The sequence below is a fragment of the Artemia sp. Qi Xiang Cuo genome, chromosome 6, assembly GCF_049724085.1.
Source record: "Artemia sp. Qi Xiang Cuo chromosome 6, ASM4972408v1, whole genome shotgun sequence".
Taxonomy (NCBI): Eukaryota; Metazoa; Arthropoda; class Branchiopoda; order Anostraca; family Artemiidae; genus Artemia; species Artemia sp. Qi Xiang Cuo.
Window position 1 is genome coordinate 26026858 of NC_142799.1, and position 26341 is coordinate 26053198.

General features: G+C 35.6%; 1 protein-coding gene across 1 annotated transcript in view; it reads right to left on the reverse strand.

Annotated features, from left to right (window-relative positions):
• The window catches only part of LOC148951043 (uncharacterized), a 102311-nt gene extending 76818 nt beyond the window's left edge, over window positions 1-25493 (reverse strand). The window contains exons 1-4 of the mRNA XM_089090587.1: window positions 25134-25493; window positions 22172-22286; window positions 19627-19842; window positions 11583-12573 (exon numbers count right to left, since the gene is read on the reverse strand). Of these exons, the coding sequence (XP_088946713.1) occupies window positions 11583-12573; window positions 19627-19842; window positions 22172-22286; window positions 25134-25376 (1565 nt within the window). The 5' untranslated portion in view covers window positions 25377-25493. The remainder of the gene's footprint in view (window positions 1-11582; window positions 12574-19626; window positions 19843-22171; window positions 22287-25133) is intronic.
• Between the last annotated feature and the right edge of the window lie 848 nt (window positions 25494-26341).

The following is a 26341-nucleotide window of genomic DNA, read 5'->3' on the forward strand; positions in this document are numbered from 1 at the left end:
AACCCTGTAAATAATATTATTTCAAAATGCTCTATTGTAAAAGTTTCCAATCTTCGCCAAAGAGTTCTTCAGACCATTAGGCATGGGGGAATGATCCTATAGTGTCCCTTTATTTGAAGAAATTTATTTGGAATCGGTGTGTCATATGGACGATAAGCGGCTGGAAACTCCCATCTTATTACAGAATTAATTTGAGCGTTTGATAGACAGTATCACATCCGAGTTGCAGCGGTAGCTAGCAACCTAGTATCATGTCCAATGCTAAGAAATATTATAACCCTAGACTCCTAAAAATAGAGTCAGATCAAAACAAAAAGTACACCATTAGAACCGCCTTGTCCGATACTAATATAAAAAAGCCGCACAAAGATGGGAGTAGAGGACATCCCCCAGAACCACTGTTTGTCAATGGAAACTCTTTACCTTTCATATTTTTAAAAATTAACGAATGAGGACAAAATTATTGGTATACTCATCCCCACAAATTAAAGAAAAATTAAGAGGTATACGTTTTTTGGTTGATTTTCGTTCTCAAAATAAAGGCGATTTTAATTCTCTTTCATTTCACGAGACTTATACTTTAGGTAAGAGAAAAGGGGCTAAAGATGCAACAATACTCTGCGTATCTAGGGAAACCCTGAAAATTATGCTAAAAATATATCTTATTTATAGTTATAATGGTATTATACATAAATGGATCTATTTCTAATATACATAAAGAAAGGTCGAATATTTCTGGTATATACACGATGGGCGGATCCAGGATTTTTTTTTTTTTTGGGGGGGGGGGGGCGCACAAAATAGGTTGATCCAATAAACGTGCGTTAGGAGTAAGTTTAACGCAAATTTGCGTTAATTAAGTAAATTACACTACTTTAGACGATTTTAGGGGGCGCCCCCCCCCTTGCCCCCTGGATCCACCACTGATATCCACAGAACCCTTCCAAAATGTACGTTATTAAAAGAAAAATAAAAATGTCTACCTTTCAACTGCAGAATAGCTATTTAAATCCGTTTTTATAGTTACTTTTTCAACCCCCCCCCCTCTATTGAGTTGGGCTTTTCTCAAAATGGATTCATGACAAAATACTAGCCTTCCCAGTTCCCACCTTGAAGTTCAATAATCTTTTTGGAAGACAAATTCACACGTCAGGTGAGAAAGTATTTTTCATTACTGAAATTTTCCGGTATTATCTGTCATGGCATGAAGCATGCTAGCCTAAGAATGCTTATAATTAGTGAATCTTCATTAATTTTTTATCCAAGGCACGCAGATGAATAAGACAAGGTATGATTTATGGATGTAAGTATGCAGGATAAAGGTAAAGAATCTTTCAATAGGCTTTACAATCCCTACCGACAGTTCTAATCTCCGTTTCATGGTCATTTAGCCAGGAAGTGCAAGCGGGGGGGGGGAGCTTGGGACCAGCCATCACTTTCACACAAACACCTCCTGTTTACCTTTCCCTGATTTTTCTGGGTACCCATTTAGAGCTCGGTCGACTCTGGCTGAGCTTAAAGAGTCACGCCAATGATCCCCGTTCCAAACCAAATCATTAGGTTGCAAGCACAGTTCATATAATTATCCAGTAAGCTTATCGCACATCATTTCTGGTCTTCGTTCTCGGTGCGAACAAAAAGCTCCTCCCACTTATTTCTGCATTAGCGGGAATGTGGGTTAGTCTGTTTCCGACTGTTTCCAACAAAGTGCATTATTCGTAATAGCGGGTTTCCACTTGTTTCCGATTAGATCACAGTCTGACTTGTCTACCCATGAAAAGATCTGACTTCGCTTATGTTTATATCTGCAAAAACGTTCTCCGGAGCACTCGCACCCCGGTCCAGGTTTTTATAATGGGTGAGATAGAGAATGATCATACTGGATAATTATATGAACTGTGGTTGCAAGCTACCGCTGCTACCATCAATCAAATTACCAGCGATACCAGGAGTCCAACCCGTGTCCCCATGGGCAAAGGATTTTAAGTCTAGCGTGCTATCCACTCGGCTACGACTGCGTATGCAGGGTTTTATATTTCTGAGAGGGAGTGGGCGAGTCTATTAAAACTGCCAATTACAGTGTACGAAAAACATGGAGAAAACCTGGGCATTTAGGGAAGGGGGACTGGAAGGATTCTCCCTCCATCCTTTGTATGTATTGAACGGAAAAAACAAAACAAGTTTTTTCAATTGGAAGTAAGGAGCAACACTAAAACTTAAAACAAAAGGAAATTATCATGTATACGAGGGGGGCTGTCCCCTCGTCAATACCTCACTCTTGACGCTAAAGTTTGGCATTTTTTTCGATTATTTAAGAATGACTCCTTTGAAAAACAAGGGCCGTTTAATTAGAATGATAAGGTTTTCAAAAGTTCTTTTAAAAAAATCTAGCGTAAAGAGTGAGGTATTGAGTAAGGGGCAACCCCATCATATGCGTAATAATTCCTGTTCGTTTTAAGTTTCTATGTTGCTCCTTACTTTAAGTTGAAAAAACTTGTTTTTTCTATTTAATTTCTGATCCTTTTTTAAATAATGCCTGGAAATCCAGCACCAACTCCATGGAAAACCCCCTCCCCCACGATAACTCTTCCATGGAAATATCCTCCCACGTAAACTCCCCTTCCCAGAAAAATCCCCCGAAAAATGTTCGTATACTTCCCAATAACCAATACTATATGGAAACAATGGGCAAAGTTCATAGCTTGCAGCCCTTCCCCGGGGTCTGTGAGGGGTCAAGTCATCCTCAAAGACATAGTTATCGGATTTTTCGACTATGCTGAACAAATTGGGTATCTCAAAATTTTGATTTACTTCCATCAAAACTCCGTCTAAAAAAAAAAAACTAATCACTCTTTGAAATGATGGCAAGCAATTTTTATTTGTGGGCCAATTTGTAAAATAATACTTAAATACTCTATATGTATTTATGGCAGATTCATTGCAAAGATTGTGTACAGTACAAATGAGACAATCAATATTATAAGACTATATTTATGAAACATTCCTATACCTGCAAGGTATAGGAATGCTGAAACCTATTCACTCATAAAGGTTTCAGCATTAATGTGGATCAAGTAAATTTTCTAACATGGTTTTAGGCTGATTCCCCCTAGAAAACTCCCTCCACTGGCAATCTATCCTGGAAAATTCCCCCCGCAGCCTATTACCCTCCAGGGAATTACTCCTACATGTAAAATTGAGGAGCCAACGGGAAATTGAGACAAATATAAGGAATGAAGAAAAGAAGGGATTCTGGAATATTCCACCTATATTCCAAAATGGTACTTGCCTATAATCCAGTAGTCACGCGAGATGTGAAGTTTCGTTAATGCTAATGAAATAAAACAAAGTATGATAAAAATATAATAGTTTAGAAACAAATTTGGGCTATTTATTTGCAAATTAGGGGTGGGGTGGGGGTAAAGAATAGCATTTATTAAATACATAACATAACCTAATCTAAAGTTTGAACATTAAAACTAAAGTTTAAACATTTGTCACGGACGGAGTGAGCAATAACTCACAAGCAGCGGAAACCTGTTTTTCATATGAAATCTCGGTCTTTCTCGATGCTGTCTTTCTCGCGTGACTACTGGATTCTAGTCTAGTACCTCCAAAATATAGGTAAATATGTAGTGTAGAATATCGTATTGTATTTATTTTTATATTTCTATTTCTTTTAATTTTTTTTTGTGTTTTGGGGGTTGAGTTACCTCAGTAGAGTAAAATAAAAGTTAAAGAACATAATTTGCTTGCTTATTTGAAATAAGGAATTTTTTCCATTTTTAATTTACTTGGTTCTAATTAATTTAATTTCTGATCATTTTTAAACAATACCGGGAAATCCGGCTCTCTCTCCATGAAAAATTCCAGTATTTGTGTATTATACGCCACTCGCTCAAGTTTACGATGCGCAAAACTTGAGAACAAACTGGTTTCTTTGTTACTTTAGAAACAAATTTGGGCTATATATTTGCACATTCTGGGGGGAGGGGTAAAGTATAGTGGGTCTGCATTTAAAATGTGTTAGGTTCGGTTATTCTGCATATTATGAAATACGAATTGTTTTCTGACTTCAAACTGTCCAAATACTTTACCCCCCCCCCCCCCCCTTTATGTGCAAATTATAGCCCAAATTATATATTTCCCATTTATTCTGTCACTTGTCTCACGCTAAGCTTAAAGAAACTAACGAAGAAACCGGTTTGTTCTCAAGTTTTACACATTGTAAACTTGAATGAGTGGCGTATAATACATGAGTACCAAAAACTTCTTCGCCCTTCGGAAAATAGAAAAACGAAACTGAAATAAAATTCTCAAATTTGGAAAGCCTTATTTTCCACGGAGGGATATATTCTGGGGGGGGGGGGTATTTACCGGGGGTATTTTTCGGAGGGTATTTTCCATGGGGGATATTTTCCTGCTGGGAGTATTTTGCGTGGGAGGGGGTGTTTTCCAGGGGGTATATCCCGGCCACCGCGCCTAGTGAGCGCGGTCTCGATCGCAAGGGGTGTACTGGTGTCATGTACTGTAGATGTTAGTGCCAGACCAAGTCCACGGGAAGTAATAACTTTTGCTTCTTGGTCCCAGCTTCGAACTCTGTGAACTTCCATCATAGGGCAGTTGTTCTACAGTGTTGCCACGAATTTCATCTTTAAAAACTGTCTTCTTTAACCTTTATCTTACCCTAATATGCCCTAATATGACAAACCTACCCGCAAAAAGACGAAAAAAGAATAAAAAATATAAACTATAAAATCAAATGCTAAAAGATATTCTACACCATTTATTCTGCCAACCTTTAGGATATAGAAAGAAAATTCCACTGGAATCCCTTCTTTTCTTCGTTCTCTTTATTTGTCATACAACTTTCCCTTTCGCTACTCAATTTTATATGTAGAGGAATTTTCCGGGGAGGTTATTCGCAGGGGGGGGGGGATTTTGCAACGAGAACTAGGTGTGGGGAAAACTGTTGGGAGGACATTTCCACGAGGGAATTTTAGGGGGAATTTTCAGAGGAGATTTGTCTATCAAAGTACCAATACCAAAGCACCTATTATCAAATTGGACATACCAAAATAGCCAACATTTATAGGAAAAAGGAGGGAAAAGGGTATACGTTGATACCAAAGGGCGTACGTAGATGCCGCATAGGTCGTCTATAATTGTTCACGTTTCAGTTGCCTCTTTTATTTTATTTTATCTTTTTTAGGGACAGGTAGAAACAGGGCCGTATCCAGGATATTTTTTCGGGGACGGGATTCCGGAAGGGGGGATACACAAAAAAAACTTTAAAAAGACATCAAAAATTTGTTTATATGCATTTTGTTGCGATTCAAAGGGCGGACAATTATTTCGGGACGAGGCTTCCCCCCCCCCCCCCACCTCCTAGATACGGGCTTTGGTAGCAAGCTAAGCAGATATCAATCCACTAAGCTACTGTATGTTACAACTTTTATACTCGACATTAAAGAAAAGAAACTGGAATAAAATAAGCACGTTGCTTTATCTGCAATTATATTTTTGCAGCAATTAAAAAGAATTGTTTTTCCGAGGATAAAAACGAGGTCAAAGAAGCTGTCTAGACATAGAGAGTGCGGATATAATTCTTTGTACATCAAATGTCTGTGGGACCTGTAGACAATGTATAAAAAAGATAATTTGAAGCTAAAACAATGGCTATTCAAAAATCATTCCTAGGCCGATTTATCATTTTTCTAAAACGTCGTTTCTTAAGCCTTCAATTTCACAATCCAAAACAGGCCCAAAAAAGTCAGTCGTCTCGTCACCCCCTCATGATAAATAAAAATGTCAGTCTAATTATCTACTTTTCAAGCTTCGCTCACATTACAATGTGAGGAATGTGAGCTTTGCTCACAGACAATGAAAATGTTACAAGTCAGTTTATTTGAGCTAGTTTGGTAGATATATTCTGCGTAATTAGGGATGCAATAATTTATTTTATTTTTCAAACAGCTAATGGTAACAAACTCGGAGAGACTCAGCTCAATGGCAACCGAAACTCTAAAAAACACAATTTTTATAGCAATTGGTACATCAATAGAATTGTCTTTTAATTCTGATTTTCGAAAGAGGGGATAAACATCCCCAAAAGTAAAGCGATCTTTATCGAAAAACACCCTCAGTGCAGAATTTTGCACTTTTTGCCAGAAGAAAGATCACGGTTGCGTGTCCATTTTTTTCTTCTTTTTTTTTCCAGAGGTGATTGTATCGAATGATTGATCCTAGAAGATTGGGAGAGGGATTATTTAATCGGAAATCAAAAGCTCTAGTGCCCTTTTTAAGCGACTAAAAAGACTGGATGGCAACTAGTCCCCCTCCCATGCCCCATTTTTCCACAAAGTCATCCGATCAAAATTTTTAGATAGTCACTTGATTCAGCATAGTTGAAATGCCTTATAGCTATGCCTTCGGGGATTACATGACCCCCATAGTCAAGGCCGTATCCAAAGGGGGGTTTGAGCCCCCCCCCCCGAAATGTTTGTTTGACTCGTAAAAAACGTATCAAAAATGGATATAAACAAATTTTGTATGCGTTTTTTGAGGTTTTTTGTGTAACCCCCCCAAAAAAAAAATCCTGGGTACGGCCTTGCCTATAGCCCCTGGGGAAAGGACCTTAAGCTATGCAATTTACCCATTGTTCACACATGCTATTTTATTCCGAAATATAAGGAAATTTTGGGGGTATTTTCTGTTGAGTGGGAATTTTCCAAGGGGAGAATTTTCTGTGAGGAGGAAAGTTCCCAGGGGGCTTTTTAGAAATAAATTTGACAGAGGGAGAGGATTTCCTGGCATGGTTTGAAAAACGGTCAGAAATTAAATAAAAAACAAGATTTTTTCTACTGAAAGTAAGGAACAACGTAAAAACTTAAAACGTTTGACTTCTTGTCGCAATTCTTTAAGAAAGACTGCTCAAACACAAGAACCGTTGAATTTGGATGAGATATATTTTTAAAAGGACTTTAAGACTTTAGCGTAAAGAGCAGGGCTTGAGGAAGGGCTAGCCCCCCTCATAAGCGGGATAACTTCTGTTCGCTTTTAATTTTAATGTTTACTCCTTACTTTCAGTTAAAAAAAAGTGTTTTTTATTTAATCAGTTTCAATTTCAGTATTACTTGCGCAAGGAAAAGTTGGTTCAAAACTAATTTGCTCATTTGTATCTTTAGGCATACACAATAAATCTTACCAATAATCTATGTTTAGTTTTGGCCATGAAACTAAAGAAGTCAATACGATTTTTTTGTGAAAATGTAATAAGAATAGCAAAAAAAGTTTTTTCAACTTTAAGTAGGGAGCAAGATCAAAACTTAAAACAAACAGAAATTATTTCGTATATGAGGGTGGTTGCCCCCTCTTCGATACTTCGCTCTTCATGCTAGTTTTTTTTTTTTTTTTTTACTGCTTATTATTGTTCTAATTAAACGGCCCTTGTGTTTCAAGAGTTGTTTTAAAGAATTGGTACAAGAAGTCAAACTTTAACGTATAGTACGAGGCATTGAGGAGGAGGTTGACCCTCCCTCATAGACGTTATTATTTTGTTCGTTTTGATTTTTAATGTTACTCATTACTTTTAGTTGAAAAAACCTTCTTTTAATTTAATTTGTGATTATTTTTCAAATAATGCCACAAAATCTCAAAAATCATATTTTCGAGTTTCGGTTGCTATTGAGCTGTATCACTCGTTACTTACAGTTCGTTACTACAACCTGTTGATATGACGTCAGCTACAGGTATTACTTCAGGCCTTCCTTAAAAATTCCCAATGACATGTTCATCTATGTTACATTAATACAACATCCGAGGGGTATGTTGTCACCGGTATCTTTGAGAATTTGCTCATCAAAAATACAATTATATTCAAGGAATAAAAATAAATAAATGACAATTATTTCAGTAGACAGTTTAAAAAAAAAGTTTTTTAGTTTTTCCTTACTAAGGGGCAAGGTGTGTAGAACTCCAATCTGAAGTTTTCGACTCTGGAGATTATATTGGCACCCTCTTTATGCTTTTTAGCCTTTCAGAACCCGCAAGGCATGGCAGAAAAAAAAATAGAAATAAAAAAGGAGATGTATCTTAACGTCTTGAGTCAATTTGTCATGACAAATTGACTGGTTATCTTAGAATTCACATTATCTGTCATTTAGACCCTCTCTGGGCCAAAATTGATGTTTTGTGGCAAAAAATGGCAGAAAATGTCACTGTCCTATGGCAGAATCTCTATGTTACTGAAGAACCTTGATAAAGCTACAGGAAAAAATATAGAAGACAATGAAAAAGTTTGTAACACTTTGGAACTAAAGGAGGATTTTTTTTTCTTTTTTTTTAGAAGAATTAGTAACAGTACTTAAAAGATAAAAAAAAAATAAGACCCAGGTGCTGATAGTGTGGTAATTGAGTTTTTAAGTATGGTGAGTGTGAATTTCGAAACAGATTACTAATGATCAGTGGCTTTGTTTCGCGGGGGGGGGGGCCGGGGGGCAGGCGCCCCCCCAATAAATTGAAGAAAAAAATATTATATAGCCCATGCCTTTTGACTCTTCGGATGGAGACCCCTCTTAACCCCCCAATAAAAATGCCGGAGCTACGCTCCTGCTGATGATTATGAATATGATTTTTGAAATAGGGGAATACCTAGAAATTTTAGGGAAACTTCATTTAAACTTCTCTATAAGAAAGGTGATAAGAGTGAGTATGGAAATTATAGAGGTATTATCTTGGTTTCTGTAAGAAGCAAGTTACTTAGTATGATGATACTTTTTACACTTAGAGATGTTATAGATAAGGTTTTAAGCGAAGAAAAGTTTGGTTTTAGGAAGGAGGGAGGATGTTTCGACCAAATTTTCAATCTTAGATTAACAATTGAGAAGTGCCTGAGTCATCAGATTCCTCTAGTCCTCAGTTTTATAGATTATGAAGAATCGTTTGATTCAGCCGATAGAATAGCTTTAGCGAAGGTCCTGTCTTTGTATGGTATATCAAATATATATATATTAAAGTGATTAGTACTATGTGCGAAAATAAAGTTTCTGTGGTTAAGGAAGGAAATTAGGTGAGTAGGTGGTTTAATTGAATGAGGAGTTAAGCGAGGACTGCGTTCTATCCCCATTTATGCGGACTGTTTGATGGACTTCGTCCTAAGGAGCACAGCAAAGGCTATGGGGAGCACAGAATTAAATGGACACGTAAAACTCTCCTAGACTTACATTATGTTGATGATTTGAGCGTCCTAGATGAAAATGTTAGTAAAATGAATAACATTTTCGGAGGTTTTGAGAAAGTTCAGTGAAGAGGCGGTATTGGGTAATAAGACGATCGGTCAAGTGAACAGCTTCATTTACCTAGGTCGTATTTATCAAAGACGGTGGGTACAGTGAGGATGTTAAAAATAGAATAGCCAAGGCCTTAGGTGTTTTTCACAATTGAAAAAAAAAGATTGGAATAATAGGAAGATAAGTCTGCAAACCAAGATTAGAATATTGAAAGCTACAGTGGATGACAGTGTTCAAGGATGGTTCTAAAGCTTAGGCATTCCAAAAGACGGAGGAGGATTTGTTAGATTTTTTTCCATAGAAATTGTCTACGGATTGTTTTGAAGTATCCGTCTGACTGACCGTACCTCAGACAGTAAGCTCAACACAAAATGTGGTTCAATCCGACTTTCTAAGGCTATAATGAGAGAAAGGTTAAGAGGGCTATAATGAGAGAAAGGTTAAGAGGGCTATAATGAGAGAAAGGTTAAGAGGGCTATAACAAGTTCTGCGGATGAAGGACGTCAGTTTGCTAAAGATCGGTGTTGTCGACCAATCATCTAGAACCAAACGAATTTTAGGTCTACCCCAAATAGGGTGGGAAGATGTCGTTAGGAAAGATTTAATAAAAATTGGAACTTCTTGGGAGAGTGTAAAGAAGGAAGTTTTGGACAGATTGATGCGGAGGAGGGGTGGGCGTAGGTGTGTTGGCCTCAGGTGGCTTGATGCTGAAATGAGTTGTTAGTAGCAGCAGAAGTAGTAGCATCTTTAAACGAGCCTTAATTGAATATATACATATCTTCTCGAAAACAACTCGCTAATTTTTTCTGAAAACTGGCAAACTAACATGTTCTGGCCAAAAAACGATCTAAATATGCTATGGGATTTTTTTTTCAAGGAGTGATCGTATCGGATCCATGGTCCTACAGATAACGTTGTGACATTACGCGAAATTCCCCTTGAAATAACGGTTCATTTTTTAGAGATTTTTGAGTTATAACAATGGCTAATATTATATTTCAGGAAAAAGGCCACATCTTTCAATATAGCTTGAAAAACTGCACATGATTAGTACAATGGCTCAAATTAGGGGTTTCATACTATCATTCGTGAGAACTGCTCTTTCATATATTTATGCATATATTTCTTTATACATCTTTTCTATACATATGTGTATACTCGTACATTTATTTCTTTATACACCTTTTCTATAGATATATCTATATGTTATCACGAAAGACTGAAATCTAGTGATTGTCAACATTCACCGATGAAAGTCTGAAATAAGGATATTTAACAAATATTTCAGACATACACAAAGCGACTATGTTTTTTTCGACCGGTCAGCTTTGTCAGTCTTATGCAAGGTTTAATGGTGATAGGTTAGGTTCTTAGAAATCTTTGAAATTGGTTATAAACTAGGTTAGAATCTCAAAAACATAAATCTCAGAAATGCTCAACATTCACCATTAGTGCATGGTGAATGTCAACAGACACATAGTCGCTTGGTGTATGTCCGATATATTTGTTAAATATCCTTATTTGGGACTTTCACCGGTGAATGCAGACATTCATCAGATTTCAGTCTTTTACCGTAACTTATACATATTTGTTTATACATCTTTCCTATACATGAATATATATTTCTTTTGTATTTATTTCTTTATGCATCGATAAACATCTTTATCTATTTCTACGAATTTTCAATTAACAAAGAAAAACAGTTTTCACGAGTCTTTTTATTATTATCCTGCATTATCATAAATACTTGGTAGGAATCTCTTGAATAGTATTTGGCTAAAGGCGCCACACTGTATAAGATTGTTTTCAAATTTTTTTTAATATTGGTGATATTTTTTTTTGTTTAAGAAAGTAATTTAAAGAATTATGTTTCGTTAGTATGATTTTAATCTGTGTTTCATTCTTTTATGTATTGTTGTATTGGGAGGTTAATATCTTTGGGTATAACCAAAATGTATCTATGTTATCATTTATTGTAAGGTTATTGCTTTCAGAAGAGAAATGCCACATTTTTGGTTGCAATTTTCTATTGTAGCAGCGTAGGCTCTTTACCATCCCATTGGACTAATTTTTATTTCTTAAATTAGTCGTTAAACTGAGGTCTTTTTTCTTATTTTATTAAAATATTTTTTATCTCTCTGAAAGTAAATTATGGATTTTTTATTTTTTGACAATTTTTTTAATGTAGTTTTTTTTCTTGGCTGGACCCCCCCCCCCCAATGTTGAGAAGATTATTAAGAATTTGAAAGTTGCAAATCCAGCATATATTAATCAAATTTTTGGAAAACTGACCTGTCGTACACGTCTATTTTCTGGGGATGATCACTCCCGGGAATTGATGCAGATGTAAGACGAATATCATGACTCTCTTCGTGATCACTTGTTATGGGGCTTGTATTGTTAGAAGATCCCTCAACTTCTCCCCTACTTTCCAAAGGACTTAGATTTCCCCTACTATCTGACTTAGAATTGGCTTTACAGCTTTCGCCTATAGAATCATCAGCAGAGAGATCAAGAGGTTTTTCTTCAGTTTTTTTCTCGATTTTTGGCGACTCTGGAAGTTTCCTGCGCCCTTTGTCAATAAGACTTTCCCAAAACTTAAACGGGGTATCCTTCTTTTCTTCAGTACTACGAAGAAACGATTCTGATTTCGATTTGCAGTCCATCTTTGTTACTTTTGGTACTGCGGCCGAGTTACTTCTGTTCAATTGGAGTCGACGATCAGCATATTTCAATTCTGTTCTTTTCACGGGAGAGTTTGTTTTATGTTTTTCAAACTTTACAGTCGGTATTACTGCTGTGGGTAGGCTTTTGAGACTAGGTACTGTATTCATAATCGGGGGTACGCTACCGCTTCTATTTCTTTCTGCACTTGTTGGTTTTCGATCAATGCGTGCACTTCTAGATACAAGAGGTGTTGGTGGAATAGTTCCATTATTTCTACTACCACTAGCAATATTTGTCACTCGGCTGTCTTTGGGATTTGTCAAAAATGTCTGCGATGAGCTATCTGTGGTCTTTAAAGAAGCTTGAATTTGAGCATTTACCATATTCCTATCTAAACTTTCCATTGATAAGTTCACACGTTTTCTGTCAAAGATTTCAGTGGCATAAATTGCAGGTTTGGTTTCAGACGGTTGAGTTTTTAGAGGTCGCCGAAGAGTTGCAACGGCTCGGACCGTAAGACCCATGCTTGGTTGACCAGCATTTGAGGACGACGACTCATTGACCTTTCGATTGAACGGCTGACTCAGGTTGGGCGTTGCATTTTCTGACCCTTTTACTGAAAAAGAAAAGTTAAACTATCACACATATAACTGGCACACATGATAAGACATATTCATAAATAAAAACAAAAATCAGACAACAATTACAGAGGACTGGTCTCCAGAAAGGATCCATGGGACGTAAAAGAGGGGGAAGATACATATATTCTAAAAATTATTCTGGTTATTCGGCAAAACCAGACCAATTTCAATGGAAGCTAAACAATTTTAATGGTAGAAAAAAGAAATTGTAATAATCAACAAAATCATACGGAAACCAAATTCTTTTCATAATACTCTTGAAGGTACCAAAAGAGTTGTATTCTCGAACAGAATCAGGAAGGGTATTCTGTATAGCAGGATACACAACCAAAAGATTAATAGCATTCCTACTTTTGGAATAATTCCTGCTGTTGGAATAAACAGAATTTGAATATTCATAGAAGTACAGAGGTGATAATTCAATGAAGATCTATAAAAGTTTTTCAAGATTAAGTAAGGGTTTAGTTACTGAACGATGTGTTTCCTAGATAGTGTTTATAGTTTTATTATAAGTGTTAAAAACTATTTTAAGGAAAGAAGGAAAAGTAGACATCCACACACTTGGGAAATAAAGAACAAATTATGCATTAAACTGTGAAAGAACATTTTCAGAAATGCCCCAGGAAAAATACGTTTAAGCTTATTTAGAATACCAAATCTGATTCTGCAAAGTTACTGCATGCCTTTGTTTTAATGAAATCAATTTGGTACTTGAAAGATAAATTTACGTCAGGATGCTTAAGGAATGCAAATGACCGTTCTTGGGTTTAGTATGAGAGCCTTAGGATGGATGAATTTCTGGTATATGATGAATAACTTGATTTATGCATGAAAAAATAAGAAACCTAGATTTAGAAACATTTAGTGCAAGATAGCCGACATCAAACCGAAGTAAAGCTATTTCGAACAGGTCCACTAAACTCAAATAGATCGAACAAAAAGTCCACAACAATAATACAAGGGTTACCCCTACTGAATGAAAATTAGGCCGTTTACATATACTAGACACAGCACTAGCCATAGAAATGACCTTTGAGGGATTCCATGCTCAACTTTTTGGTTTGAACGGAAAATGGATCAATAAAGTTCAATTTAGCAGATATGTAAACTAAAGTAATCTGTGGAATGAAATGGTCGTAATGCATAGGCATATGCATGATCCATGACAATCCATAAGAATGCATGATACAATCCATGAGAATCAGCTCCAAAAAATTCCAGCTGATTTTTTTCAAAAATATTGTATATCTTATAATTTGTAAATGCTTAAGTTTTATGTGTTAGAACAAAAAAGCTACTCTAGGTTTAGCTTACTCTAGGTCCTGACTTAATCCTCAGCATCTAGATGGGCAAAGAGTAACTTAATAAATTTTCTGGATTGAAACTAGAACACTGGAAATGGCAGAGCTGAAATACTAATCTTCCAAAATTGAATTCTACTCCATCGCCCAAACGCTGTTTTGGTCGTGGGTAAAAGCTTGGTTTTCTAGATCCCATAGCTCTTGAATCTCTGTTTTACTCATCCGATTCACTTCTTTGTAGTAGTAAATGTCGACATCCCACGTTTTGTCCGACTCGTAAAAACATAACAAAAATGCATAAAACAAATTTTTGATGCGCTTATTAAAGATTTTTCTTATGGAAAATTCTCCCCGAAAATAACCCCCCCCCCGCCAACAAAGATCCTGGATGCACCCTTGCCCACCTAGGCTCAGCGGTGAATTCAAGGACTGTCATCTCCTTGACCTGCTAACACCTCGCCATCTATTATATTTATTTTTTGTTTCAAACATCAGCAGACATTGTTTTGCTCTAATGATGCAGTAGATTTTCAAAACGGGTCAGCTTTTAATATAGTTGGTTGTTTAAATTAGTGGTTGATTTTTTGGCTCAAATTTAAGGAATCAAGAATCTTTGTTTGAATTAGCCTTCTCTTTATATTCTAAAACCCTTATTTCGATAGGATTATCCCAGAAAAAAGTGCATCCCTAAAATGAAAATTTAGCATGTAGGGGGAGAGATCTTAAATACCCAAAAAAAAGTACATAATCTTCTAAATTTTCAAGGAGCGGGAGTCTTTTGGACATATCTTACTCTTGGGAGAGTGCCACCATTCCTCCTCCTCAACGTCGCTATAATTTCCTCGACATCGCTCGAATGCTTAGTCCAACTATAATTCTTCAGATGAAGGATCTTATAAGGTATATTGTCAAATCCCTCCGTGTGTGAGTGCTTACAGACAGTCAGAAAATTTGAGCATTAATGTTCTCTTGAAGCTTAACAGCCCCCCTCCCCTTTATGCCATTGACAGGATATATGTTTAAGGTAAATGCATCAGCACGGCAGTATGTCAGGAACAACTTACAAAAAATATTTTCGACAATTTTAAAATGACTAGCTATCTCTGAACTATCGATTGGTAGTATTCTGACGCTTGTGTGCTATAGTTGATGCTTGTTTGGGGTACAAAAGGACCAAAAATGGCTCTTAACTGTAAGATAGTCTGTTTTACTGCTTAAAAAGGCTGTAGGTTAATCTCCATAAGAAACTGTAGTTTATAAAAAAAATGCACGCAAATGAAAATATGATACCCTTTTGGAAAAATTAGTCCTTTTTGTAGTCCATTATAATGACAAAATAAAGAAAAACAATTACCAAATTGTGTTTTACTAAGGTTCTTATTAACCTTTCTGATTTTACTGGGTATGATTAGATGGCGGTAGCTGTTGCTTCCTCAGAGCCCCTTACTCTTTGGCGCATCAATTTAAATGTGAGCGATAGATCGCGTCAGCAAATGATTTTAACAGAAACAGCAAGTTAGCTCTTCTTATCGTTATTTGAGGGATATTTTAGGAACAGCTTATTTAAACCCCCCAATAAGAAAGATGATGTGAGTGAGTGTGGTAATTATATAGCCACTACCTCGATTTCTGTAGGAAGCAAATTAGTTAGCATGAGGATACATTTTAGACTTAGAGATGCTGTGAATAGATTTTTGAGAGAATAAGAGTGGGATTTTAGTAAGGGAAGAGGAAACGTCAGCAAAATATCCGTTCATAAATTAATATCCGTTCAAATTTTCAATCTTAGATTAATAATTGAGAAGCGCCTGAGTTATCAGACCCCTTCAGTCCTCAGGTTTATAGATTATGAAAAAGCATTTGATTCAGCTGATACAAGAACTTTAGCAAAGGTTCCGATCCCTGTATGGCATAGTCGATAAATACATTATAATGATTAATGATATGTACGAGAATAACGTTGCTACGGTTAAGTAGGAATGAGGCTTGTAGGTGGTTTTTTACTGAACCAGAAGTTGTTCAGAGTTGTCTTGAATCCCCATTTATATGAATCATTTTGATAGACTTTGTCCTAAGGAACATGCCAAAGATTATGTAAGTGTATGGAATCAAATAGGAAAGTAAAACTCTCCTAGACTTAGGTTATACTGAATAGTTCAGCGTCATAGATGAAAATATTAGCCAAACGAATCTTTTTTTTGGAAGTTTTGAGAGTTTGGGGTGCAACAATAGTTTTGAATATTATTGCTAATATTCATTAGGGGTCTAATAGTAACGAGAAAATCGATCAAGTCGATAGCTTTGCTTAGCTGTTTAATATTACTCGTAAATGGTAGAAGCAGTGAAGATGTTAACAGTAGAATAGCCAAGGCCCTGGCATTTTTTGACAAATGAAAAAAGTTTGAAACCAAGATTAAAATTTTGGATGCTACAGGGTCCAGTATAGTTCTGAAACGTAGGCACTTAGAAAGACGGTTTGAGGTCTCCCAGAGAAATTGCCAGTGTATTCTTTTGGATACCTGTCAAACTGACTATATTTCGTACAGTTAACTGTAAGAAAAATGTGGTTCTACCCTGCTTGACAGGGCTATTAAATAAAAAAAACAAGTTTTTTAAACTGAAAATAAAGAGCGATATTAAAACTTAAAACGAACTGAAATTATTCTGTATATGAAAGGGGCTGTCTCCTCCTCAACGCCTCGCTCTTTACGCTAAAGTTTTTTTATTATTTAAAAAAATAAAGTTGTGAGACAGAGTCAAACTTTATCGTTAAGAGCAAGGCGTTGAGGAGGGGACCGCCCCTTTCATATACGTAATAATTTCTGTTCGTTTTAAGTTTTAATGTCGCTCCTTACTTTCAGTTTAAAAAACTTGTTTTTTTTATTTACTTTCTGATCGTTTTTTAGTAAGTGCAGCTTTTATTTTGGCTCACCGTCATTGAATAAGTAAACAAAATTTGCATAAAAATTTTACTTTTCTTTTGCTAAATGGCTGTCTCTAAATTTGGTTCTGACGTAATTTACATATTAACTTACGTAACGAACTTCTATATTCGTATATTTTTCTTCTGGCAAAAAATACAAAGTTGCAGATTTTTGCAGATATGAGCTTGATACCTTTGTAATAGGGCTTTCTGATACGCTGAATCTGACGGTGTGATTTTCATTAAAATTCTTTCACTTGTAGGGGATGTTTCCCCCCTCTTTAAAAAATCAGGTAAATTTTCTCAGGCTCGTAGCCTTTGATGAGTAATACTAAACTTAATAAAATTTATGTATTTAGAATCAGCATTATAAGCCCATTCTTTTGATACATTTATTAACATCAAAATTCCGTTTTTAAAAGTTTCGATTACTATTGAGCGGTATCGCTTGTTTTTTTTATTGTTTGATTTATATTACGTATATGTTATTACGTATATGAATGTGGTCTCCCCTTAGTCAATAACACACTCATCACGTTAAAAGTTAAAAAAAAAATTTAATTCACAAACCCCTGAATCACAAAGGTCGTTGAATTAGAAGAAATAGCTCTTTTGAAAGCACTAACAAAAAATGTAGCGTACAGAGCGAGGTATTGACTTGGAGGAGAACCCCCTCATATACGTAATAATTTCTGTTCGTTTTAAGTTCTACTGTTGCTTCTTACTTTCAGTTGAAAAAACTTGTTTTTTTAAGTTAATTTCTGATCGTTTTTTAAATAATGCTTAGAAATCCGGCGCCCCCTTTATAGAAATGTCCCTTACCCCAAAGAAACATCCTCCACGGAAAGATTCTCCCGCGTACGGCCCGCCGCCCGCGGCCCCCCCACCCCAAAAAAATCCTTCCTGAAAATGTCTGTATACTTCCCAATAACCATTACAATATGTAAGCAATGGGCAAAGTTCATAACTTGCAGCCCTTCCCCTGGGAACTTTGGGGGATTAAGTCATCATAAAAGACATATTTATTAAATTTTCGACTGTGCTTAACCAAATGATTATCTCAAAATTTTAATTGGATGACTTTGAGAAAAAATGAGCATGGGAGGGGGCCTAGTTACCCTCCATTTTTTTTTGGTCACTTAAAAAGGGCGCTAGAACTTTTAATTTCCGTTCCAATGAGCCCTCCTAAGATATTCTAGGACCACTGGGTCAATACGATTACCCCTGGGGAAAAGAAAGAAAAAACAAATAAACAAATAAACACGCATCCGTGATCTTTCTTTTGGCAAAAAATGGAAAATTCCAAATTTTTGTAGATATGAGCTTGAAACCCCTACAGTAGGGTTCTCTTATACGCTGAATATGATGGTAGGATTTTCATTAAGGTTCTATAACTTTTAGGGGGTCTTTCCCCCTTTTTTCGAAAATCAGCCAAATTTTCTAAAGCGCGTAACTTTTGATGGGTAAGATCAAAGTTGATGAAAATTATATATTTGAAATCAGAATTAAAATCTGATTCTGTTGATGTATCTATTGGTATCAGAATTCCGTTTTTTAGAGTTTCGGTTACCATTGAGCCGGGTCGCTCCTTACTTACAGTTCGTTACCACGAACTGTTTGATAATGAGAGAAAAATTGAGATGGCTAGGACACATTCTGTGGATGAAGGATGATATATTGCCAAAGATTGTCCATTTAGGCCAACAATCTAGGGTCAAACGAAAAGTAAATCATCTCCAAATGGGGTGGAAAGAGGTCGTAGGAAAAGATTTAAAAGAAAATTGGACTTCTTGGGAGGGCTTAAAGAGAAAAGCTTTTGAATATATTGAGACGGAGAAGGAGCATGTGCAGCAGTATTGGCCTCAGGTGGCTTGGTGCTACAGTGAGTTGTTACTAGTGGTAGTATTATTAGTAGATAGCACTTTTTTGTTGATACAGAATAATGAATTGGCTTAAGTTGTTAATTCACCAATAGTTAAAAAACAAAAGACATTGTTTAGCACCCTGGGTATCACTAGAGTAATATCAACGTTTGTATCACTATGGTAATAAATTGTCGATTACATCACTTTGCACCACCGTGGTAGTGGTTGTTTTTAGATATGTGTAATTTTTCAAGCAAATTGATCTTTTCGACGCGTTAAAATAAAATCAAAATCTTAAGCGTGCAAAGTAATTGTAAAATAAACGTTGTGTTAGTACGTTCTTGGTTAGGACCATCAGATACCACCATATGGTTTCATTTCAGTATAATGTCACTTTTCTAGATATTAGTCTTTTCAGGCACAAGGGGTTGAAAGAAACTTAAACTTGATTTAATTTATAGCTTTTCATGGCAGTTTGGTAGCTTGAAAAGGAGATATCTTACGCTTCCAATATCAGATCTCCTCCCCCTCCCCAAAAAAAGGAAACGAATATTAGCATTTTCAACCACGGTTTGAGAAATTGCACGAGAAAGTTTATGTTGCGATTTTTTCTTTGTTCTGAAACAGGCCATGCCTTTCTCTACACCTTAATTGTTCACTGAATCTAGCCTTGTAACTATTATAGTCGTATCGGCAAAAAGGAGGCATACCCTCCCCCAACGAAACCATCTGAAGGACTCCATTTTCAGGGATAATTAAAACTATAGCCTGGTAATGTGTTCTTTCCGTGTTTTGAAGCCCCCTTTTTCAAAAATCTTAACAATACTCGACAATGCCCCACTTCTAAAGCTTGGACTTGTTTTCTCAGGCATAATATTACAGATTGTGTTAAATATATTATAAGAGTACATTAATGATTCGTATTAATGGAAAATATACCTCTGCCACTCCCTACACTATGAGGCTTGTAGAATGCCGCCAATGATTGGATAAGCTTCATAATTGCTTTAATATTGCCACCAGCTAAGTCGTGAGGGGTTATAGTAGCGACTTTGACCCTTTGTTTTGCTAAATGTGCCAAGATTCTCTCCATATTGATGAGGCATACTGCTTGAGTTTGAGGTCGGTTGTCGAGGCCAAGCAGCGGCTTGGACGCTGCAAAAGGGGCATCAGTTCTATAAACATTCATTACATAAACACTGTTTGTATAAAGGGTTCCTCCAAAATCAAATTGCATTCCAAGCAATAGGCTATTTTTCTCACTGTAAAATGGCTATAATTAATGGTTTTTATAGTTCATTCACCTTGAAAAATAGAATTTTGCTCGAATAGAAAGATATCATATCTAATTGTTGCTAATACATTTTTACTAAATACGTCAGGCATACCCAGCCACACATTAAGATAGATGAGAGTTCCGAACACCAAAGGGTTCTTATACGAAAACGAGTGTACTTCGGGGATGAAATCACCGAATTTTATAGTGTCTGCGAGGCCCTTTATTTTTACCAATGATTTAGTTTCATCATTGTTAGCGTCTTGGTGTTTAGTTAGGTTATAAAATTATGTAGTCGGATCGGTCAGTTCCACAAAAGAAAAAACCTTTTCTTTTTTACCCAGTTTCATAGGTTATTCTAAAATTCTAAATTGACAGTACATCTAAGACAAAAGTAATTATTTTGCAGTGTTTTTTTCTATAAGTGGCACAATTTTGAAAAGATGTATTTTCCTTCATAATCATTATTTTCAATTATCTTTTGGATTCAGTGCAAATTTGAAAAAGTAGTAAAAATTGTTTTCTAACTTCACACTGTCCAATACTTTACCCCCCCCCCCCTAATAGGCAAATATGTAGCCAAAATTATATATTTGTCATCTATTATGTCACTTCTCTTTGTCTTGTCTCACGCTAAGCTGAAAGAAACTAACTTTAAAAACCAGTTCTGCATTGTGTCAATGAATAAACAACTAGAGCGGTAGGGCGTTGATCATACAAGTTCCAATATGTCTTCAAAACACATCAAGGTTATAACTGACTTGAGACTTGAGTTAGAAACACCATGCTTTTGTCACGTAGTTGCTGTCACAGTCGCTGCCGTCTTTGATCTGAAATTAACTTATTTATTTATTTTTCTATAGACCATAGGGTATAGCATATTTCAATGCTTTCTCCATTTTCCCTACATTCATTTTATTTTCATTTGATCTATCATTCAAATAATATCAGTCAGTGATTGGAGGGCAACACCTTCCCCCCGCCACACCCATCATTTCCCCAAACATATCCAATGAAAATTTGGAGATAGCCAATTTGTTCAGCGTAATTGAAAGGTCCAGTAATTATGTCTTAGAAGATTACCTAACTGTCATCTACTGTCTAACTAATAAATAATTAATAATAAATTAATTAATTCTTAAATAATTCTTGCACATGCCCCTCCTCCGCTCTATTAAACTTAAAGCATTTCCACTAATATTCCTAGGTGCGTTTATGGCTTCCTTCCCTAATACACCATCGGTGACTTCGAAAACTATTTTCATAAAAAAAAAATTCCATTCCCCTTCTACATTGTCAAATTTCAGACTCTCCAGCTTAGATTTAAACTTTAGATTAAAATAAATTTTGCGGTAAATGTATAAATTAAAATTATAAATGAAATAGTAAAGAAGAGACAAAGCAAACATGAAAATAATGTGGAGCGTCAAGAAATGGATTCTAAAATTTTAAATAGCTATGTCTTACCTTATATATCAGGTCTTACTTAAAGATTTAAGCGGACTTAACTTAAACAAAATATGGAAACTAGCTTCAAGTCATTGAGGCTAATAAGTAGCTTTCTAAATTTTGGAAAAGATAAAACTTGCTGAAATTTAGGCATTGTAGTGTATAGTGTATCCCTATTCCTGTGACAAGGCCTGAATTGGCTGAACTAACCAACAATTTACGCCCCCACCTAAGATTTGTCTGTGTTTTTTTCAAATAAACTTTTGAATTTGGTCAATTATTGGTGTCCTTGTCACACTGGGGCCTCCCCAAAATTTTACTCTAAATCCACCTTTGCTACTGGCCATAGACACGTTCTTTTTGGATTTAGATTTTGCCTATTACGAATTGCAATTGGTACTAATAAATGTATTAGGTAGACAAAAGAAATGTCAAACAAATAGAAATAAATTCTGATATATGTGATTAATCATGCATAACCAAGATAAGCACTGCTGAACTGCATTGGAAGTTCCAAGCTCAACTTGAGTCAGATCTTTTTGCTAGAATATAAACAAGTAAAACTAAGTATGTAGGGTAGCTTCGACATAAATGGAACTTGCAGTATACTATCAAATATTGCTTACGCAATATGTACATGCATAATTAAATCACATATACCATAACTTATTTGATTTTTCTTTTGTCAACCTAAAATTTTTGTTACTTCCTAGTTAAAATGCATAGTTGGGTATGTACTAGATCAAATGAAAGACTTACAGACAATTTGCACCAGTGTTGCCAATACTTTGTCCTCCTTGAGCTGAGAAAGGTCTTTTATGGCTTTCATTCCTGGCTTTTTCTGCAGTTGCCAGTTCACCCATGCCAAATACGCCTAGAAATATGTTAAAATGTTAGTTTTTAAATAATCCATGGGATTTCTCAAACAGTTCGTGGTAAGGAACTGTAAGTAAGGAGCGACCCGGCTCAATCGTAACCGAAACTCTAGAAAACGGGATTGTTGATACCAATATATCCAGCAAAATAACCAAATTTTACTGTTGATTTCAAATATATAAACTTCATCAAGTTTAGTCCTACCCATCAAAAGTTACGCGCCTGAAAATGTTTTGGCTGATTTTCGAAAAAAGGGGGAAAGACCCCCTAAAAGTTATGGAACCTTAATGAAAATCACACCATCATATTCAGCGTATCCGAGAACCCTACTGTAGAGGTTTCAAGCTCCTATCTACAAAAACGTGGAATTTTGCCTTTTTTGCCAGAAGAAAGATCACGGGTGCGTGTTTTTTTTTTTTTTTTTTTTTTTTTTTTTTTTTTTTTTTTTCACAGGAGATCGTATCGACCCAGTGGTCCCAGAATATCGTGGGAGGGCTCATTGGAACGGAAATTAAAAGTTCTACTGCCCTTTTTAAGAGACCAAAAAAATAGAGGGCAACTAGGCCCCCTCCCACGCTCATTTTTTTCCCAAAGTCACACGATCAAAATTTTGAGATAGCCATTTTGTTCAGCTTTTTCGAAAATATGACAACTATGTCTTTTAGGATGACTTAATCCCCCGAAGTCCCCAGGGGGAGGGCTGAAAGTTATGAACTTTACCCAATGTTAACATATAGTATTGGTTATTGGGAAGTATAAAAACTTTTTCAGGGGGGATTTTTCTGGTAGTGGGGGGGGGGTAGGTCGGGGGTTATGCGGAAGGATCTTTCTATGAAGGAAGTCTTCATGGGGGAAGGGACATTGCTATGAAGGGGGCGCCGGATTTCCCATCATTATTTAAAAAAAGATCAGAAATTATATAAAAAAACAAGTGTTTCAACTGAAAGTAAGCAGCAACATCAAAACTTAAAACGACAGAAAACATTACGTATATGATTGGGTTCACCCCCTAGTCAATACCTCGCTCTTTAAGCCAAAGATTCTTTAGTACTTTCATAAGAGCTATTTATTCTAATTAACTGCATTTGTGATTAAGGGGTCATTTTTAAAGAATTGGAACAAAATTCGAACTTTAGCTTAAAGAGCAAGGTATTGAATAGGGGGCAAACCCTCTAATATACGTAATAGAAATATATGAATATATAGAAGTTCGTTACGTATGTTAATTTGTAAGTTACGTATATTTATTACTAATAAAAACGTTCGTAAATAAAATTAAACAAGTTTCGAGACGGCCATTTAACCAAACAAAAGTAAAATTAATATTCAAATTTTGTTTTAATTATTCCTGTACGGTGAGCCAAAATCAGAACCTGCATTAATTCAAAAACGTTCAAAAATTAAATAAGAAAACAAGTTTTTAACTAAAAGTAAGGAACGACGTTAAAACTTAAAACGAACAGAAATTATTCCGTATATGAAAGGCGCTATCCCCTTCTCAACGCCTCGCTCTTTACGCTAAAGTTTGACTTTCTCACAACTCTACTTTTTTTTAAACAATAAAAAACTTTAGCGTAAAGAGCGAGTCGTTGAGGAGGGGACAGCCCCTTTCATATACGGAATAATTTCTGTTGGTTTTAAGTTTTAACGTCGTTCCTTACTTTCAGTTAAAAAAACTTGTTTTTTCATTTAATTTCTTAAAGAGACTAAATACAAGAGAAAAAAGGTTGAAAAACATAAGCAATAGGCATAAAGGATTATCTGGTCAGGGAAGTTAGAACTATTTCTTTTTGATTTTGTGATAGCAGAGAAGATGCTAAAAATTTAATAATTATTAGATACATTTTAGTCTAAAACAAAATTTCATGTTTTGAACTCTCAACTTGATTCTCAACTCTCAGCTCTTTATGACGTTTTGTTTTTGGTTTTTTCTTATGTAACTATTAAAAAAACTGTTTAAGATCCTTACTTAGGCAGCGCTTTGACCCCCCCCCCCCTTTCGCCCGAAATGTTTCCCCGGCCCGTTAAAACGTAAAAAAAAGTTGATAAGTTTTATATTTTTATAGCCCCCCTCCCCCCAAAAATCAATATTTCATTATTTCCATATAATTTCCGATATTTAGCACACAATTTCCATATTTAGAAAAACTTGATTCACATATTTGAAAAATGTTGTCCACCTTCCCACAAGCAAATTTCTATGCCTGTGCATGGAGCTATGAATCAAAACAAGCTTTGAGTTATTGCAGTTGAAATTTCGAAAGTTACATAGACAATAATTACGTACTGTATATAGTGAACTAGTTTTGTGGAGAAAAAACTGTGCTGGTAGGGAGTTGTGTGCTAGAAAGTGGTGCACGGGTGGATATTTACACAGGCGTCTGTCCTCCGATCGAGCCCTATGTGAATGGTATGCGTTTGGCGTGGGTTTGATTAGTTGACGTATGTATGATTATTATATGACTTAATAAAGTTAATGTTTGGTAAGCTATCAATGAGAACCGTTTTGTATCGACTAAAGAAAGTTTTGTTTAAACAAGCCAACTAAATTAAAAAAATAAACATAATTTTCCCGTAATTTATTCTTAATTTATCATTAACCGAGCGTAAAATAATCTAATATTTTGTAAGTTAGTTAGTTATGTAACCCTTTTTTTTTTAACCGACGAGCCATGACGAGCCGTTTGTTATTTGACGGCTAAATGCCTTGTAGTTTTTCTGTAGCTTATTATTTATGAATAGAGTGATAAAATGTGAAAGCTAAATAAAGGAAAGCAAGCCAATACATAGCAACAACTATGAACGTCCAAAAAAGAAACTATATTTGTAGGAATAGAAGGCATACTTGGGTTTGAGTTGTGTCGGAAGTTGGGGTCTCTCTATCTATCGTCTTTGGTTCGTGTTCCAGCTGAAATCCATGTCGAGCTTCGTAGGTAGGTGGTTGAACACTGTCATATTGCTTATAATTATTGTTGGAGTGGTCATAAGGACCACTATAAATTCCATTTTGAGGAATTTCTTGGAAAGTTGTCCGTGACTGATGAGACGTCATTGAGTAAAAGGGGTTACTATTCTGTTCTGAATACATGTCTACCTGTCCATAATCCTGCAATGAATACTGGGCAGGAACCACTGGCTGTGGGAAATTTTGACTTTCTGGATAGTATCCTGTGCTAAAAGGGTGTTTTGGTAGCTGTAGGGTGTTACTATTACACCTAGAAAAGGAATTAGATGAATTAAAATTCTAGTTATTCGTCAGTCAGTAATTTACCTTAAAAATTTCTAAGGCTTCATTGCCAGCAAAATTGATAATTAAAAATTTTCGGGACGAAGGTAAAATTTTCTGTGGAATTGATCGTTCATAAAGAACAAATGCTTGATTATGGTTCTGGCATTCAACCCTTTTTTAAATAGTTTTTCTTATATATTTTTTTTATTTATAGCCATCTTTTCTCTATATAATTTTAAAAAATTTTAATATTAAATCTTCATAATTTCTTTATTGTATATTTTCTTATACGGTTTTTTCTTAACTGTTTAATTTTGAAGCAGTTTCAAATTTTTTTTTAAACTAATAGATCAGGAAAAGCGTCAAATAGATTTTCGACTGGGGGAAGAATATTTTCCGGGGAGATTACAGAGGGAAATCTTACATAAGGTAAATTTTGCCTCGTCCGCAAGTTCAAAACTCTGGGATACAAAAAGCACAAGTCCACGAATGGGCAGATTGGGAGACGGTCTTAAAATAAAGCATTTTTAGGCCCGAAATTTGATTTCCTTGCAGTTTCGTTAGAATAAGACAAGATATGTATTACAAAAATTACTATTACAAGCCCTGAAGGACCGAATTCAAATTTTGGAAATGAAAGAGGCAGAACAAACAAAAGATCATAAAAAAAAACAAAAAACTTAGAACACTTGCAAAAGCTGTCAAAATTAAAATTATGGGAATGAAAAAAATATTTTTTAATCAATAATTAAAACTGGTAAAAGTTAAAAAGATAAAAAGCAGGACATAAAAAAAAACTGTAAGCAAGTATAAAACTTGGGCAG